This window comes from Eublepharis macularius, chromosome 8 (genome assembly GCF_028583425.1).
Source record: "Eublepharis macularius isolate TG4126 chromosome 8, MPM_Emac_v1.0, whole genome shotgun sequence".
NCBI classification, from domain to species: Eukaryota; Metazoa; Chordata; class Lepidosauria; order Squamata; family Eublepharidae; genus Eublepharis; species Eublepharis macularius.
The window spans coordinates 142,095,800-142,114,631 of record NC_072797.1 but is presented as its reverse complement, the minus strand read 5'-3'; the positions used below and the strand labels follow the sequence as shown (position 1 = coordinate 142,114,631).

General features: G+C 50.2%; 3 protein-coding genes across 4 annotated transcripts in view; all 3 read right to left on the bottom strand.

The window, feature by feature from the left end:
• The window catches only part of THEGL (theg spermatid protein like), a 47,955-nt gene extending 44,961 nt beyond the window's left edge, over positions 1 to 2,994 (bottom strand). For both annotated transcript variants that reach the window (XM_054987200.1, XM_054987201.1), the window contains exons 1-2: positions 2,957 to 2,994; positions 85 to 115 (exon numbers count right to left, since the gene is read on the bottom strand). In XM_054987200.1, the coding sequence (XP_054843175.1) occupies positions 85 to 115; positions 2,957 to 2,966 (41 nt within the window). In that variant the 5' untranslated portion in view covers positions 2,967 to 2,994. The remainder of the gene's footprint in view (positions 1 to 84; positions 116 to 2,956) is intronic.
• Positions 2,995 to 3,973: 979 nt separating this feature from the next.
• ARL9 (ADP ribosylation factor like GTPase 9) lies at positions 3,974 to 13,512 on the bottom strand. The gene is made up of 4 exons (XM_054987050.1): positions 13,354 to 13,512; positions 9,681 to 9,849; positions 8,030 to 8,205; positions 3,974 to 5,556 (listed from the first exon to the last, which is right to left on the bottom strand). The coding sequence occupies exons 1-4, from the start codon at positions 13,495 to 13,497 to the stop codon at positions 5,377 to 5,379; spliced, it is 669 nt and encodes a 222-aa protein (XP_054843025.1). The 5' UTR covers positions 13,498 to 13,512; the 3' UTR covers positions 3,974 to 5,376.
• A 3,564-nt stretch (positions 13,513 to 17,076) lies between these two features.
• SRP72 (signal recognition particle 72) overlaps positions 17,077 to 18,832 on the bottom strand; it is a 40,271-nt gene continuing 38,515 nt past the window's right edge. The window contains exon 19 of the mRNA XM_054987034.1: positions 17,077 to 17,366. Within this exon, the coding sequence (XP_054843009.1) occupies positions 17,186 to 17,366 (181 nt within the window). The 3' untranslated portion in view covers positions 17,077 to 17,185. The remainder of the gene's footprint in view (positions 17,367 to 18,832) is intronic.

Here is an 18,832-nt window from a genome sequence, read left to right as displayed (position 1 = left end):
GGGGAGGCGGGGGGGGGCGGGGGGGGGGAGGGGGTGCATCTTTGGGCCCATTAAACAAGTTGCTACCTGGAAGTTTTCTCTTACCTCTCGCTTGAGTGAAAACCATGTGGAGAAACTGCAAGAGAAGGAAAAAAGAGGATGGTTTTGGAAACCTGAAAATCTGCATGGGCTCACTGGTAACCACATTACATAGCGACATACTCTGTACACTCTGGTTACCCACTAACAGGAAATCTGTCCACTAATAAAAGACTGATTCTCTGTGTGTGTAAAACAGAAGCTGAAGCAAACTGAGCCCATTGTCGGAAGCTATTGATTGCATTTATCCCCCCCTCCCCTCACCACCTATATATGCCTGACCAGTTCCTTCATACCCTCCATGCATCTGAAGAAGAGACCTGTGGTTCTCGAAAGCTTATGCTACAGTAAAGTTGGTTAGTCTTAAAGGTGCTTCTGGACTCTTTTCTCTTTTCCTACTACAGACTAACATGGCTAACTCCTCTGGATCTGTGTGTGTGTGTGTCTGTGCGTAGTGGGGTGGCTCCCACAGAAGACCTCCATGTGTGCAACAGAAATTGCACAAAAGGAAGCTCTAAAACCACTCCTTGCTGCCCACTTGCCCGCACTAACTGAAAACAACTGTATCCCCCATTGTCTTTCCCATGTGCCCAAAGCATAACCAGATGTATTTCTTCTGATGCAATTTCACAAACTACATTAAAGGAAATCATGAGAACAATCTGTTGTACGTTCCCTGGCCCCATAGGCACAGTTATTCCATTTAAAACTGTGTGTTGCTGCAAACTGAATAAAAAGGATCATTTGTCATTAGCTTTACATGTTGTTTAAACTTCATATATAGAGAATTATGTTGCAAATGCGCACTCTCATTTCCATGGCGACTTTACATGCAATGGGAAAATATTGCGTTCCTGTGTCACTCGGTGCATCATGGGAAAGATGTCATCTTGGAGCCTTAGGTCAATGAGCGGACTGTTCCAAACGGCATTTGGTGTGCAGAATCAGTCTTGTGATAAACACACGCAGGTCCTGATTCGCTACTTGCCGATTCAGCTCACCCAGGATGCAATCTGAGCACATGTCGTATTCCTAAGTCCTGTTCGACATGCCAGAATCACGGGGGGGGGGGGGGGGCAGTCAACAGGATAAGCCGACGAGGGAGTCAAGACAACAGAGAACTGGACCTAAACATGCAGGTGATGTCAGTGCGAGGGGCAGCTCTGTCCACGTGCAAGAATGCCCGCCCCATGTTTATAGAATACTTGGCTGGCTGTGCAGGTTTGAAAAGACGGGCAGTGATGATTATAAACAACTCAATGGGGCCTATTTACTAGGTGAGCACTTCCGACACAGCCTCCTCTGCTTCAAAGAGAGGTCGGTCCGCTCTCTCTCTCTCTCTCTCTCTCTCTCTCTCTCTCTCTCTCTTTTGCAAAGGAGTGTCCTTTGGTGAAGTAATTGCCATAATTATGGAATATATCAAATAAGGAAAATGGTTCCTTTTTGTTTTCTATTTTAGCAAATGCATATAGATTTATAGCGAAATCCTAAGCAGAATTACTCCAGTCCAAGCCCACTGATTTCAAGGGGCTTAGACTGGAGTAACTCTGCTTAGGATTTCACTGTAAGTTGCTTAATGATTGAATCAGCATAGAAACATGGTTGTTGTGGATTTTCTGGGCTGAATAGCCGTGGTCTTGGCATTGTAGTTCCTGACGTTTCCTCAGTTTGACACTGAGAGATCTCTGACTTTTGGTGCTACACCTCTGAAGATGCCAGCCACAGCTGCTGGCGAAACATCAGGAACTACAATGCCAAGACCACGGCTATTCAGCCCGGAAAACCCACAACAACCATTGTTCTCCGGCCGTGAAAGCCTTCGACAATATACAGCATAGAAACAATTAAAAACAACAACAACAGTGCTTATATACCACTCTTCTAGACAGAGTAGTACCTCACCCAGAGTGGAGAACAAGTTAGTGTTATTATTATCAGCTAAGACTGATCAGTGAAGATTCCTTTAAGTGGGTGGCAGCCTTATTTTGAATAAGACCAACAGGTCATTGGGTACTTTAATTGCTTTCCTCTTCTTGTGTAAAAACACGCCCCCCCAAACCCTCTGAAATAAACACCCAGGATGAGAAGCGCAAAGCAGCTTTTCCTTTATCAAGCTACATTATTATTTCTCTAATAAATTTGAACTAAAACTAAACTATTACTAGCGTTCATGGGACTAAAAGGAGGGGTTTAAGAAAGCCAGGCTCCCGCTCCCTGCATTTTCCATCACAGCTGCCACCATTGAAAAACTTTCACTGACAACTGAGAGACAGCAAGGTGTAGAATCTGGGAGACCTGGGTTCGAATCCTCACTCTGCCATGAAAGCTAGCTAGGTGCTCTGGGCCAGTCACTCACTTTCAGCCTAACCTACAACCACAGGGTTGTTGTGAAGATAAACTAGAGGAGGAGGAAAGCTTTTGGGGGAGAAAAACAGAGTATACATGAACTAAAGAAATAAGATATGCTCTTTGTACAAATAGCCTAATCTGGACTACTCAGAAGTCAGTCCCATTTCATTCAAAAGAGCCTACTCCCAGGAAAATGTTCTTAGGACTGCAGCCCAAGTTTCCATTAATAATCGCCTTGCTCTGGCTGCTATGATTCTGCGTGGATACCGTGTCTTTCTGGGATTTATTGTTTTATTTGTTTAGGTCTATTGTGTTTTCGGATTTTTCTTTCTGGTTTGTAAAGCCGCTTCGAGCAGAACTCTTCCCGTCCACCCGAACAGCGATACAGGAATGCTTAAAATAAATACAGAAAACGACGCAAAAGAGGGCGGGCGCCTCTGGAAGGACAGCGCAGCCCGCACGTCTCGCGAAGGCGCCTCAGGCCTCGCCGCCCGTCAGGACATTGCCCCGCCCCCCGCCCCGCCCTCACCTGCCGCCATGCCGGAGCCCCGCGCGCTCGCGCTCTCCCTGGCGCTGCTGCTGCTGCTGCTGCTGCGGGGGACGCGGCTCCCGGTCGCCCGGGCAACCAAACGGCTCGCGCGGGGGCCGCCCTCTCGCCCCGCCCATTTCCCCGGGATTCCGCGCCGGGGCGCAGAGGAGGGGGGGGGCTTAGACGCGTCGCCCGTTCACTTGCCGGCGGGCGCGGGCGCGTTGCGGTGGAGAGGCGCGCAGGGTGCGCGCCAGCAATTCTCCAGTCAGATGCTGCGCGCACTCGCCCTGCAACCCGCGCACAGGGCCCGGCGCCAGCGGGCCGGATGAGGAGCCCGCGTGGAAGGCGCTGGACGGGCCCTCGGGGGTGACGCCGCCCGGGGCCGAGGGCCCGACCCCCAGGAGGCGGCCTTGGGCCAGGCGCTCCCCGCCCCGGGTTGCGCAGGGAGGACCGGAACTGCGGCAGCACCCAAGACCTTCGCGGCGGTTGGCGCGCTTTGGCCTTCAGACGGGCTCTCTTGGCGGCCCGGTCGGCGTGCGGGGCTTGCCCGGACGCTGCTGGGAGAGGCCCCGCCAAGGAGACGGCCTTTCGACCGTCTGAACAGGAGGGCGCTTGGCTGCTTCCTTCGGTAGAGCTGGAACACGCGCGCCTGCATGTCGTGGGCAGGCAGGCCCCGCTTGCGTGCTGGTTTGCCACAGACGGGGCATTTAGTCGGGAAAGGAATTCCACGTGGGAACCAGAAGTGGTGCAAGAGCCCCTCCCCCAGCCTAAGCGCTGAAGGTAGGGAAAGGCACGGAGAAGCCCCAGGGGCACACAGCGCAATCATCTTTGTGCAGACCTGCAAACTGTTCCCCGAATTCCTTCCTCTTGGGGCACTGGCCCTTTCCGCACTTCCTTCACCCCCGGAGCGAATCGCTGCTCACCTGCCTTTCACTCTTTTCATGGAAAATCGCCAATAATCACAAGGCCGTGACAATTATGGGTCCATCAATGCAAATTAACACTCAAAGAACAGACTAGGACAAAAATACTCTGATTTTATATGAAGGAACTGCTCTGGTGTACAACTGAGAGAAAACACTCTTAGAAAACTTTTGTAGTTTTCAAAATTTAGAGGCAAATACAGAGATTTTTTCCAATGTTAGCAAGAGGTACAAGTCATTAGCCATTTTCCTTAAAGGTAAGATAATTTGTCCTATGTTGGTAACAGCATCCGAGAACGTTATTAAGGGTGGGTGGGTGGAAAAAGTGGAAGTGTGACATCAGTTCTGCTGCACCAGTGCTGCTTGCTTGAGGCATCGCTTGCAGTATTTGTGACCGTCACACAACGCTGGCAGTGTTGTTTCTTCAAACTGGAGTCACCAGCTGGTCATATCTCAGCAGCAGCAGCAGCAGGAGGAGTGATCCCAAAAAGAGAAGCAAGTGGGATCCCCCCCCCACCGTCCTATTTTATTCTTCATGTGATTTCTCCTCCACCCTTAGTCCTTTCCCTCCCCTCCCGCCTAATTTCCAGTCTCAGAGACCACCTGGGAGAACAAGGAACAAGATGCAATGCTACATATTTCACAGCATGCTTCAAGGGCTCTTAGCCCGCACCTCTACAGGCCAACAAACACGAGCCACATGAAAATGCACTGTCTTGCTCGCACATGTCAATGATGCGCACAGGTCAGGAACCTGTGTTTACACCAGGGAGATGCAAACACCCAAACCAGGAGGTCTCACTCCTTGATTCAGCCGTGCGATTCCAAGGCCTGTTTCCTGATGTTGGGGGGAAATAAGAAGACACTGAGCAGCTTCCCACGAACTTGGGATCCCCCTCCATCCCTTAATTCTTCTCTGCCCCTCAGAAGGATGAACACCCACAGGAAGGAATGGAGGGACTTAAAGCATCTGAAACAAAACGGTCATGAAGATCATAGAATCATAGGGTTGGGCGGGATCTCTAGGGTCATCTAGTCCAACCCCAAGATGTCCAGGAAATGTCCAGCAACCAGGGGTGCCTGCAGCTAGCTGCTTTTGTTCCTTGGCTCCTGGCCCTACAACCCCCCTCAGGTACAAACTTGTACTGCTTTTCCACAAGTCAAGTTTCTAAACTGGTGCAAACCAGCACACAGCTCTAAACGAAACCCTCATCAGTCGCTCATGCAAACAGCAGCAGGTGTTTGTCTTCTCAGTGCAGGGAGTCCAGCTGTTTTATCCGAACCATCCCTCTCCACATTCTTAAAAATGAACAGCTACTTTTCAAATATATTACATTTTTTAAAAACAACCCCAATGTTCTTCACAACTTTGGCGTTGCCACCATCGAAATTCCATACCTGAGGATCAATAGTGCAAGGTTCAAATGCAAAGTAAAGCTATTTTATGGCTGCAAGCTGTGAATTAAGTTCCATGGCCGTGCCCCATTCCTGGACCAATCAAATTGCTTCCGAGACCAGCCCTGCGATCAGTTCACGTGTATCCTTCATGCCAGAAGAGATCTCTGCGCCGTCCTCAGCGACGTGCGTGCCGATCAGGAACAACTTCCTCTCGGCTCCAATGTCAGCCAATGCCAAAGCTTCGTGAATGTCCGAGATACAGTATGCACCTTCAAGATCCTGCCCCAAAAAACAGAAAGGCTAAAGCACCCATCTCTGCCGCCCCAAGCAGTATCAGCTGCTCTGGTGTACCACCCACAAACACTGACCATTAAGAGGGAATATATTCAAAAATGCCTCAAGTACTTTCAACGGCATGCCACACTGTACAAATGGGTTTATTAAAAAAGTCTGCAACATTTTGTTGATTAATTCATTATATTAATTCATTTAACACTTTTCAATCAGGACATTTTTACTGAAATGGCAGGTGGTGAGAGTACCATTTCTGAAAAAAACCCATTCCCCTTTCAAAGGAGAGAGTAGCTCTGAGAGGTATGTATTTCATTGCCCTTTACCTTCCTCCACAAGACTCAAGGCAGATTACAATAAACATCTCAAAGCCACAGTAAGTAAAATAAACCTCCTGTTAATCCCCCACAGAACTAGGAATGCCCTCCTGAACAATCCCGTTGAAACCCATCCGGTGGAAAAGCGACAGCGTGGGGCCCACCCTGGCCTGCCCAGGTGAGCCCTTTCACCAAGCAGGGGCCAGCAGAGCGCGTGCCGGGATGGGCACACCCCGGTTCAAACCTATTTGCAGGGAGGCGCTTGCTGAAGGCCTCACTCTGGCGATGGGAGGGGCAGCAGGGGAGTGTTTGGGGACAGGCCACAGATATGCAGGAGTCCGGCCGCGAAGGGCTTTCTAAATCGAAACCAGCACCTTGTACAGAATCGGGAAACTAACTGGCTGCCAATAAAACAACTGTAAAATTGGAGCAACGCAGCCACCTCGCTTTGTTCCTAGCAATACAAGAGTTGTGGCATTTCACACCTGCTGCAGTCTGAACTGTCTTCAAGGGTAAGCCCTACAAACAGCACGTTACAGTGGACGATTCCAGGACAGTCGCTAGCAGGCGAGAGAGAGAGACCGTTCCTGGGTTGCCAGAGTGAGCCAAGTATGACATCACCGCACAATCCTTGACATCGAGGAGCTGTGAAGGCTGCAACTCTATTTAGGACCGTTCTGAGAGCGCTTTTGGTTTGGGGTTTTTGTAGGTAATAATGGATTACTGACATTCTAAAAAGCAAAGTGTGCTTCTCCTTCAGAACGGGGGGTTTTATCCAGAAGCAAATTTAATCAGTAAGCACTCAGAAACAATAAACTAAGATTTAATAGGGTGAACATTCTTTTAAAAAAAGGGGGGTTTTCTGGAAGACCTGGGTTCAAACCCCCCCTCTGCCACGGAAGCTCCACTGGCTGACCTTGGGCCGGTCACACCTCCTCAGCCTAGCCTACTCCACAGGGTGGCTGTGAAGATAAAATGGAGGAGAGGAGAATGATGGGAACTGCTTTGGGACTCCACTGGAGAGAAGGGTGGGGTTTAAATGAAGCAAGCAAATAAATATATACGTACATAAACTACTGGTTGCAGGAGGATGGACCTTGATTTGTAACTCTCTGCCTCACATTTATATTTTATTTTAAAGACTTAGTATGTCTTGACCACTCTGTTTTAGTACTTAAAAGTTTCTAATCTTGCTTGCTGAAAAGCTTGCAGGACGCTCGAGTTTGAACAACTGGTTGCAATTACTATTGTATTTTATTTTCCATAATTGTATCTTGCTTTCCGCCTCCACAAGTCCTCTGTTTTAGAGTTGCGTTGACATCTGATAGCCTAAAATCGGGGACTGGCAAGCTGCATGTGATGTACACTCGGATCCCAAAATAGGGAAATCTGGGTTCCAATCCCTGCTTTGGCCATCCAATCCACTGGGTGACCTTCAGCCACAGTCCCTCCCGAGGCCAAACCTACCTTTAAGAGACTCTTATGAGGACAAAATGGGACAACCCCACAAAGGCCACTCAAGAGCACCTGGCAGAAATGGCAGAACACAAAATCATGCTCAGCAAGTCCCCAGAAACATTGACTTGATTTTCAGGGGATGAAACCTTTTAGCGGGCCAATAAGCGCAAGTGCACGTCCCAAAGAGAAGTGATCTTTTTTCTCCCCTGGGTGCAATAATGCAGGGCCTGGTGCCTCCTGGGGCCGTGGGCCTGGACCTCTGGCCAACGTGAGTCTGCAATGGGGCTGTCAGGTCCTGCCCACCCAGGACAGGGAGTGTGAAAGAAGGGGCTGGGGATGGAAGTAAAGGAGGTGGACGCTCGTTTTAAAAATAATTGATAAATAATTCCATCTTTTTTTAAGGTTTCCATAGAAGTTTGCCAGAGGTTTTCCCATCCCCCGGACTCTCTGATCCAAATGTCTCTGCCCAACCCTATACGTGCTATCAGGATAACAGCTAAAGGGAGAAAAAGGAATACAAAGAAAAGAACCTTAATATCTTAAGAGTTGATACTTGCAACAGAAAGGTCTGACTTTCAAAAGATCAGCTTAGGAAGTGCCCCTTAGGGACAGTGGCAGGTCCCCCTTCCGCATTACAAGAGTCACCTGTGGTGACCTCTACGCTGAATTGTGGAGCTCACAGTTACCTGCTTGTTGGCAAGAATCATCACAGGCAAGGTTGAGTTATCCTGGACTAGCTGATGGAGCAGCTCCTTGGCAACAGGCAAGCGTTGGTGGTCAGCTGAATCCACAACGTAGATGAGCAGCAGGACTCGCGACAGGTACATCTTCCAGTAGGACCGCAGAGCCTCACTGCCACCGACTGCCAACAAAGATGGTGAATACGGTAGGAGGTGTGCCCTGCCAACATTTGGCGCTTAAAACGACCTCGGAGCAATGGTGAGTGGTTGGAACAAGAGCAAAATCACCCCCCCCACCCAACCCTTCCAGCTTCAACAGAGCAGCCTGGATTGGCTGAGGTGGTGGGAGAGATACTGAAGGTGGCAGAACGTATGCTTCGTGACACCCCTTGAACCTCATCTGCTGGTCCATGGAACTATGACCAGTCAGTGCAAAGGTCCCCAAGGTGGCACCTGTGGCTGCCATGGCACCCCTCCACCAACACCTTTCCTGACACCAAGTCTGTGGGTTTTTTGAAGTGGGCAGGGCCAGGTGGGGCTTTGGCCCAGCAGGACTTCTGAGTGGCCACTGGAGATCCAATTGGTTCTGCAGATTTTAAAAAAATTGGTTCTGCAACATTTGCTACTGCAACACGCTCTTCACTGTGTTATTGCGTGTATATATACAAGAAAATACTCTTAAACAATATATCCAGGGGAGTTAGCCGTGTTAGTCTGTAGTCACAAAATAGTAAAGAGTCCAGTAGCACTTTTAAGACTAACCAACTTTACTGTAGCATAAGCTTTCGAGAACCACAGCTCTCTTCGTCAGATGCATCTGATGAAGAGAGCTGTGGTTCTTGAAAGCTTATGCTACAATAAAGTTGCTTGTGACAAAGAGAGCTGTGGTTCTCAAAAGCTTATGCTACAATAAAGTTGCTTGTGACAAAGAGAGCTGTGGTTCTCAAAAGCTTATGCTACGATAAAGTTGCTTGTGATGAAGAGCTGTGGTTCTTAAAATCTTGTGCTACGATAAAGTTGCTTGTGACGAAGACAGCTGTGGTTCTCGAAAGCTTATGCTATGATAAAGTTGCTTGTGACAAAGAGAGCTGTGGTTCTTAAAAGCTTATGCTACAATAAAGTTGGTTAGTCTTAAAGGTGCTACTGGACACTTTTTAAACAATGTTCATTTTAAAAGATATTTGCAAAACAGAATTACCATTAGAATTATGCATATCTTCATTCCTTAACTTTTTGTGGCTGGCTCCACCTCCTGTGGCAACCATTTCATGCTTGGCTTTACCTCCTGCTGCAGCCATTTTGCAGTCGGCAATAACACTCTGTGACAGACTTCCAGAGGTGCCCACGAGCTTGAAAAGGTTGGGGACAGCTTAGTCAGTGGTTTATCAGGTCAAAGCTATGCCCCCCCTTGATAAATGACAAGTCCATGCCTTATGGAAGGCTGTGTGTGCAAAGAGCATGCTCAGTCCCTGTCAGGCTTCAAGGTTTCTTAATTTTCAAAATTGAGTGAAAATACACAAATGTAACATCCTCAGCATAGATGAGTATGCAGAAATCCAACCTAGTTTGCAGGTGACCCCCTTCCATTGCCCTCTGGACAGGCAGAGGATCATCCAGTTTGCTATTAGAAGAGATGGAAGAGAAATAAAACACTTACTTTCTAGGAAATCCATCTTGGAGTCCTCTGTGCTGACGCAGACGGCATTGAAGCCCTCTGTGGGAGCCGTGCTGTGCTTCACTTGGTTAGCTGTGAGTGAGTGCAGAATGCTGGTTTTCCCAGCTCCATCCAAGCCCAGAACCAGGATCTGCTTGCTTTGGGGCTTTCCCTATAATGGATGAGGCAGAACAACCACGAATGAAGAGAGAACAGAGCCTGAACCACAACCGGCATGGAGCCATTTTTATACTTCTAGCTCATCTGTGGACCGCCTGTCAATCATCTCTGTCTAAGCCATAGTTCACATGTTTAATTCCAATGGGCTTCCCACCCATTCCAAGGATCCAGATTACAAACGGAAGCTTGCCATATATTCCCATCTCCCTATAAGAACAGCCAGAATGACCCACCAAAGAGTTTCACATTTCACACTGCACACTTTGGGGACCTCTTTGGCACACAAACATGTTTGGGTTTAAAAGAACGCATCCCCCCCCCCAACCCTTGGCACCTTAAAAATTAGGATCCATCAAAACTCAGTTGTCTTGCTGCAACAGATTAACACAGTTACTTCTCTGGTTTCAGAACATTTTAATATCATCCGAGAAAAAACTTTTCTTCAATATAAAATTGATTCTGAAAAGCAATTAATGCCCATCAATCCAGGACTCTTTTATCAAAAGAAAATACACTGTAACCTATTGTAAAGGCAAACTGTTGTTCTTTAAATCTGAATGCCTTAGGGGGAAATGTGCTGTGGAAAAAAGAAGCTGGGGGAACCTGAAGACTGTCGTCCCTCGTGTAATAAACGAGCCTCAAACTTCTCTGTCATTTGTGATGACAACCAAGTCAGACCAGCACACTTTCTTCTTTCCCTGAAATTCTGATGCTGTGGGAATTGCTGGATACTAATATACAAATTAGTTTTATACGTATTTTTCTGTCTTATGAAAGTTTAGGAATGTTGTGTACAAATGTTAAGTTCTATGTCCATGTATTGTACCCTGTGTAACATCTGTCATTCTCATGAAAGTATATGCAGTTTTGTATATATTTGTACGCATTCACTCACTTTTCACATGTTCATTGTGCATGGTCTTTACCATGTCTTTTAATTATTTTTATTTGTATTACTTTAGATCCCCTGAAGACACGCAGGTGAAACGTGTAGGGGCAGTATAACAGAAATGAAACCCTTTGCATCAATGGTGGGGTTTTTTTGGATCTTTCAGGGAGACAAAATTTCTGCCGGCCTCCCTCCTTCCTGTCAGTCAGCCAGCTGGGTCCACCTTGCACGTCCAGCTGCTGGGAGGGGAGGGGCAACGAGTCTGCTGCAGCCAGGTAACCTGCAGGTAACCTTACTCAAACGGCATTTATGAAGCGGCGCTAAGCAGGCTGGCTCAGAAGGAAGCCTGGAGTCGTTCAGCGGGGCTTCCTCCCAGATTCGTATCTTTAGGACTGTAGTCTTAACCTTGAAAGCGCCTTCTGCTAGGGCAGCGCCTTAAGTCTGTTCCTAAAACAACAGACACCAAATCAAGAAGAAGGAACCAGCAAGCAACTGCTCAAGAAACGAACTGCGGGAAGTTGCTCAGAACAATCCTTCAATGCTTCACACACCTTGAGTTAATTCCCGTACTTCTGCCAAGGTCAAACAAAGGTGGAGAAGCTTCTGTTCTAATCTATCTTTCCATTAATAAGATTCCACCCTACCTACAGTAAGTCTAATCAGTCCCTGGCCTCAAAACACCGGAAGTCGCTAAAGAGGGACTCCCTGCCTTGGACAGGTCTGCAGAGCAGAGGGTGCAACAAGAGTGACTCCGGAAATAAATGAAAAAGATCCAGACTCCAAGGAGTAGGTGAGCCTGCGGCAGTAAAAAGGAGTTTGGTGGCTCTACAAGAGCTCACAGATTCATTTGTGGCACACACTACGAGAGCAGGGCTGGACAAATGCCCAGCACTTTCAACCACGGGTGGGTGGGTAGAGTTTCTTGGCAATCCTCAGGGAAAGAACAAAGCTCATTTATCATTTCAGATTGGAATGTGTTCCATTGTATGACATCCAAATAAACGCACACTGTCTGTGTCATCGCTTCATATGTAAACATTAATTCACACCACTCAGCAGCAGAGGACTGTATTCATTTCTTAAACAGTTGTTTGCTATAATGGTTCCAATATTCAATTAAACTGAGCTTTTTAAAGCAATAATGAAATTATGATAAATTGGAGGAAAGTTGCTAGGTTATACAGTTAGATTAGTTTTTTGTTGTGGTGCCTACCTCTAGATTTATGTTACATACTATAACTTTTTTGGCATTGCATCAATAAAATTGCAAGAAAATGTGAAAATATTTATATCCCACCCTCCCCGTGGACAGGCTCAGGGCGGTTCACAACAGTAGCAAAGTGACACAAAATTAAAACGACTATAAATTTACAGAAAATCAGAAATCACAAAACCAACAGTCAAAAGTTAAAATTAGGTTTTGTGGTAGCAATAGTCAATAAATGTGCTAGAAAATGTGGTCATTAAAATAGGAAACCCCAAAGGCTGAAAAATTAGCCTGGCTCCTAATTTTTGGGGCTGGCTCTTGGATCCAAAGAGAATGAGCAACTTTTTCATTCTCCCGCCTAACATATGCTGTCCCCCAGTTCACACGGCCCTTCTGCTTGCCACAAACGACTAACTGCACAGCCGTCGTGCAAAAGGACACACAGGTCTATAAACACGCTCTCGGAAGCGGTGGCTTCAAGAAACCAGCGGGAAAATATTGCCGTCTCCCAGGTCTGGCACTGATCTGAAAGTTATCCTGCTTGCGTTGTTTTCATCTCAAGAACTTCGAAAAGAGGACCGGTTCGCTGTCCACTCCCGACGCCAAATTAGCTTGGCGAGCCTCGGCAGGTTGCACGAGCCTCGCACGGAAACAACGGGCCCTGCTGCTTGCCGCCCGGCTCCTGCCCGCCTGCGTTTCTGCCACGTGAGGAAACCCTCCCTGTTTCTAAGGCAGTAAAAGTGACGCTACAATAAATCTATTAATCTTTAAGGCGCAGCCACATTCCTCCGGACAGCCAGAAAAAGCCAAGACGCGGGAACTGAGCCTGCGATATTCTGCTGGCCTTTGGAGCGGGCAGGCCTCGAGGCGGATTCCCGACCTTGCTTCGCAATCGAGTCAGCCACCGGCGCCTTGGCCCACCTTGGCCCACCCCTGCTGCGCCCGCCGGCAGCCTTACTGGGGGGGGGGCGCTAATTCCCCCCCCCCCGCGGAGAGCCGCGCTGCTGCCCCGCCTGGTCCCAATCCTGCGGCTTCCCAGCCTCCGCCCCACCGGCCCCGCCACACACGGGAACCCCGGAGGCGCCGCTCAGGCGGCCCGCGCGGCACACTGCCAGGGGGGCCCGGACGGATGGCCGGCCGCGGGGGGGCCTCCCCTCCCCTTCGGGCGCCGCCGCCCCTCCCTCCCTCCCGGGGGCGCCTCCCGGCCCGCCCCCCCCCCTCCACCCGCTGCAACAAACGCGCCCCTGGAGGGCGCCCCGCCTCCGCCTCCGCGCCCGCCGCCCAGGGAGGGAAGCGCAGGGCGGGGACGGGGCTGCGCCTGAAGCCACTGCCCGCCGCGCCCTGCTGCCCCGCGCCCCGGCCGGCCCCGGCCCTCGTCCCGCCCCGGCCCGCCCGCTTGCCTGTGCCGGTGCCGGTGCCGGCGGGAGCGAGGGCGCGGCGGGGCCCCGGGAGCGCCTCCAGACGGCGAGGGCCAGCCCGCCCGCCAGCGCCGCCGCCGCCACGGCTGCGCCCGCCAGCGCCAGGGGCCGCCCGCTGCTCGCCATGGCCGCGCCGCCGACGGGGAGGCCGGGCCAGCCGCAGCCCGCCCCGCCCCGCCGCCCGCCCTCGAGCCTCCCCCTTCCCGCGGCGCCGCTCCCGCCCGGCCCGTCGGGCGTCTTTCCCCCGCGGCCCGGGGGCAAAGGGGGCGCCCGAGCGGGAGAGCCGCGTCCGAGGGGCCCAAGGGCAGCCGCCGGCGACTCCCGCCTCCCTGGGCCTCGGGCTGGGCCCGGGCTTCGGCCTCCCCGCCTCCCCTGGACCGGAGGCCTCCCTCGCGGGGCCCGGAAGCCGAAGCCAGAGCCGCCCGCAGGCCTGTGGAGGCCGCAGGGAGCGCGGCGGGCCTCCCCCTCCGCCGCTGCGGAATCCGCCCCGGGGCTGCCGCTGCCCCGAGCCCCGCGGAGGGTTGCCGCGAGCGAATCGGCCCGCAGCTTGCCCGCCCCCCCCCCCGCCCCGCCTTAACCTGGCCAGAAAAACACCCGGGCGGGCCGGGCGCAGCTTGGCACCCGGGGCGCGAGAGCTCGCTCGCGGAAGTGGGATCGCGCGCCCTTGAGGAGGGGAAAGGGGGGGGGCCGCGCCGGGTGCGGCCGTTCCTCTCCCGCAGCAGTCGGAGGGGGTGAAGCCGGGAGTGCGTGACTCGCGCAACAAGGAGCCAAGTGCTTTGGTCACCAGGGATCACCCGCGGTCTGTGCGGAAAGGAACCCGGCGCCAGCAGAGTGGTCTCTTGTAGCGCTGACAGCACCTCCAGGAATTTGGGGAAACGAAAGTCGTTGCAGAAACTCTGGCATCTTAACAGCCGACTAAGAGAAGTGGGGTGCCAACGCCCTGTCCTCGACAGTGGTCTCTGAAGCGGGATAAAGGCGTGGAGTTTTACCTGGAAAAGTTTTAAGTCTGTGGCGAGTTCTCAGGAACAGCCAGGCAGACTCAGTCTCTGAAACCCCGAGAGCCTGCTTGGTGCAGTGGCAGGACTCTCATCTGGAGAACCTGGTTCGAGTCCTCCACTTGAAGCCAGCTGGGTGACCTTGGGCCAGTCACAGCTTCTCAGAGCTCTCTCAGCCCCACCCACCTCACAGGGTGTTAAACTGTTGTGAAGGATGGCATATAAATCAAATACTATTGTTACTGTTATTTCCCAAATTTATAGAAACAGTTCTAAGACATGGCTGGGCATGTCCTGGCATGGTAGCTGGCATTTATGCCTGCTGTTGAACAAGTTCTCCAAAGCAGGCCAGCGCTGAGGGAATACTTCCTGTCAGAGGGGCAAGAAAAAGCACCCAGCCCAGTATAGGAAGTCTCTCTCCCTGTTTGTTATGTTTACTTTATGCACAACCTGATGGGAATGTTTGAACCTGCTTTGAAAAAAAAAAAGTGCCTGCATCAATTGCACAGAAGTGAATGGGGTCCTGGAAGACCCCTGTTCACAACTGCAGAGGAAGAGGAAGGAACGCTTCTGTGGCAGGTTCACGACTGTCTCTCGGGACAACCTCTCTCCACCTGAAAGTGAGGTGCACAGAGCAGAACCAAAGCAGACATTTACATGGTGCATTGAATACCTCAAGAAATCCTATGGTATCAACACATTGATCTTAAGGCTCCATCACTGCTCTCGCTGGTCAGCCCTGTGATTTGGTCACCATTCATGAGTCTTGTTAAAACCCGCAGCGTTGACTCTGACACAAACTGCATTTTGTCAGAACTCCAGAAAGAGACGGCCTTAAAGGAGCAGGAGGTAGGTCAGAGATGGGCGACTGTTTTCAGAAGAATGTCAGACTGTGGTGATGGCCAAAGGCTGGGAAATGGGTCTCTTGCGACCCAGTCCATTTGCCCCTCCCATTCCTGTATCCAGTGCCTTCACGAGCACTGGACACAGTGCATCATGAGCACTCATGCCAAGAGTGCCACCCTGCACCAAGGAACAAAACTGAGCAACAATGGTGAAAACAGAGCTGTGGGTAAAACTGAACTTCACGGTTTCTGTAAGGGCTTTGGTGCATTCTTGGACAAGAATCCAGATTTGCGTGAAGCCACAAGGTAACCAGCAGAAACCGCCCTTTAAAAGGAAGGCAGGGAGAGAGGAGACGCCATTCACAATCTTTACTGGTACTGCAAGTGGAAATCGGGGCTTGGACTGGAAGGAGGCCTTGTCTGGCTAGGAAATCCGTAAGTGATGTAAGGTGGGAGAAAAAGGCAGGGTGGGGAAAACGATTCAGGTGGGAAATTTAACTTTAAAAGAGGAGACCTCACAGGAAGGGGAGGAGTTTGAGGACTGGTGTGGAAAAGGCATCTCAGGACGTGACATCACAAAGTGACTTCCCATACCTGAGCTCCACCCTCCCTGGGCAGCAGCATCAAATCTCCAGGAATTTCCCTGGCCAGAGTTGGCAACTAGAAGGATGTAAATGCTTAGGGTTGCAGTATATTAATAGAAAACGAGCAGGACTATGTAGCAAGACGGCATTTCAAGCCCACAAACTCTGTTTGTACCTTGGTGTACACCAAGGAAATAAACCTGGGTCTAGATTGTGCCATTTCAGCCAGCAGGTAGGCTAGAAGGGGCAGGGCTCCCCTGCAAAAGGATGACCCAGAGACACACACGTGCATGTCAGGGGTAGGAGAAAGCTCCCTGAAGAGCTACTTTTCTGCATGTGGTGGTGGAGGAATGTTCGACCGTAAAGGCTTTCAGTCTTAAGTTGTACAGGTCAGATGCAGGAAGTGTGATGAGAATCAGCTGACCAGAAATCGGCCATCGAGGTTTCCTAGTTTTTCTGTTAATGACAGAAACTGCTGTTGAGGAGCAGGGAAAAGACTGAGCACAGAGGAGGGAAGTTTGAACCCTGTCAACGTAAGGAATTTCCCTCACCTCAATGGCCTCCCTCCATCCAGGCGCTATTAATTTGGTGGGAGGGACCTAGAGGCCACCAGGCTGTCTGCTTCCCAACCTAGATTTAAGCACAAGCTTAGCAAGATACATTTCAGGGCCTCATAAATGCTTTTTTAAAAGTTCACCAAATTTTCATGCTAGAATAATATACATTTTGGTCACAATTCACTGCTTGTACTTTGAAACTTACCAGCCTGCCAACCAACCAATAGAATTTCAAGCTGTCTGCCTCCATTTTGTGGAGCAAGAAGAATACTCTCCCCACCGAAGGTTCCCTGGGGCCCAGTGAGTCTCTGTTCAGCAGCAGGTAAGACAATCTTGTTTGCCTCGGCTTTGCCGGGATTCCCCCCCTTCCTTCCAACTGGAGATGCCAGGGATTGAACATGGGACCTCTTGCATGCAAAGCAGAGGCTCCGCATCCGAGACACAGCCCCTTTCCCACGCGTAGGACACTCTTGTGTCAGTCTAAGTCTCTGTCAAGCAGAATTTGCTTCCACTAGCAGAATGGATCCTTTGGATCCATTCAATGATTAGTAGATAAATCTAGTTAAAAGTGACAAAGTTGCTACTTTGATTCTGAAAGCCTGGATTGTCAGTTTGTGCACAATCCCACCCTGGACACTGCATTCAAGTGCAACGAGGGAACTGCAGAGAGCAAAATACAAAAGAGAAGGGGGGGGGGGGGAGGAAAGGACACGTGCAAAGCCTGTCCCTGTTTTTGTCTGACCTTTATTCTGCTCCTGGTATTCACAACTGGGGGTGTGTGTGTGTGTGTGTATGCGCGTGTGCGTGAAAATGAAACCGACGGCTTCCCACGATCACCAGCCTCCTTTCCCGCCTTTCTTCTTCCTCTGCTGCTGTTTCTTTTTTGCTCCTGCTGCGCCAACAGGCTTCTGGTGCCTTGGGGGCACCATGTTGCTTGTAGATGCAGAGGGGGCCGCTGTGACGGTGCCAGGCCGCGGGGATGTAGGGGGGCTGCTTGCCGTCTTGCTAGCATCCCTGCAGACAGGGGGACAGGGAGGAAGGTCACTGGACAAGGCGGGGGGGGGGAGGCGCCACAGATTTTCTGACTGTTGTTCGAGAGCAAACCCCCCCCCCCCCCCCGCAAACCTCCTTATTCACACCCCATCCTAAGCATCCTTCTGTGTCAATGGCTAACACAGATTCCGGTCAGTAGCTGAGCTGGTCTGCAGTAGAAGAGGAGGATTTGTGTCCCGTTGCACTTTAAAGATGCAACAAGATTTCTAGGCCCTAAGCTTTCAAAAGTCAAAGCTTTCACCCATCTGTCAAAAGGAGCTTTTACTCTCAAAACCTTATACCCTGGAAATCTTGTTGGTCTTTAAGGTGCATCTGGACTCAGATTTTGCAATGTTAACTTAGGAGAATCTGTTTTCAAAGACATGCTGCCCCCACCCCTGTTTTGCTTTGCAACCTCACTGAACTACAAGCCTAGACGTCACAAAGCCACTGAAGAGGAAGAGAGAGACAGAATGACAGCCTCCCCCGGGGTAAGGGGCAGGACAGACCAGGGGATCTGGGGACAGAAAACCAACCACAGCTCGAGAAGGAGCCACGAGTCAGAGCCAGGAACGAATCCCCCCCACCCCAAGTAACTGTCCACTGCTGTCCTGTTGGTCCCCTAAATATATTACAAGGTGAGTGTGTCACAGAGAAAGTGCTGTAAAGAAGCCATAAGCAGCGAAAAGCCAACTCTAAATCCACTGCATGTCCCAAATTATAAAACAATTTTATAGCAGAATTACTTATATCAAAATTCATTTTATAAAGTACATAACTAATAATTTTAAAAGTGCTCCAGTTTCTAAAGTGCAAAACACTTAAATAATCTTCTACTATAATCTCACCACAAACCAGAAACGAACTGTATGTATGTATGTAATTTACAGTCCGCCTTTCTCACTGAGACTCAAGGCGGATTACACAGTATGAGATTAATACAATCAGCATCAAGGACATTTCAATACAGTATCAAGGACATTTCCATAAACAATGCCATAGGGTAAATAGATACAAGTTTAAAAGACGTAATATTAGCAAGGATCCAATACAGAGTAGAAAAACTACTGAAATAGAACATAATCAGTTCTAGGACTAACATTAGACAACATGGAGCACAGGTGGTACATAGGAGTACATATTTAAAGCAGCAGATAATATGCAAGGCAATATAGTGATGAAGTCTATGGTCCCTGCCTCATTAGCAAAGTATATGAGACCCCCTCCCTACAATACAGCCCTCCTATCTGAGTAAAAAGCCTTTTTGAATAGTTTGGTTTTGCATCATTTGCAGAAAGCCAGGAGAGTGGGGGCTCTCCTGACCTCCTCAGGCAGGTCATTCCACAGGATAGGGGCCACCACAGAGAAAGCCCGTGCGGGCTGCTGCTGGCTTCACCCGTGTGCAGCCTGGTACCTGCAGGAGACCCTATTCAGGTAAGCAAAGCTGC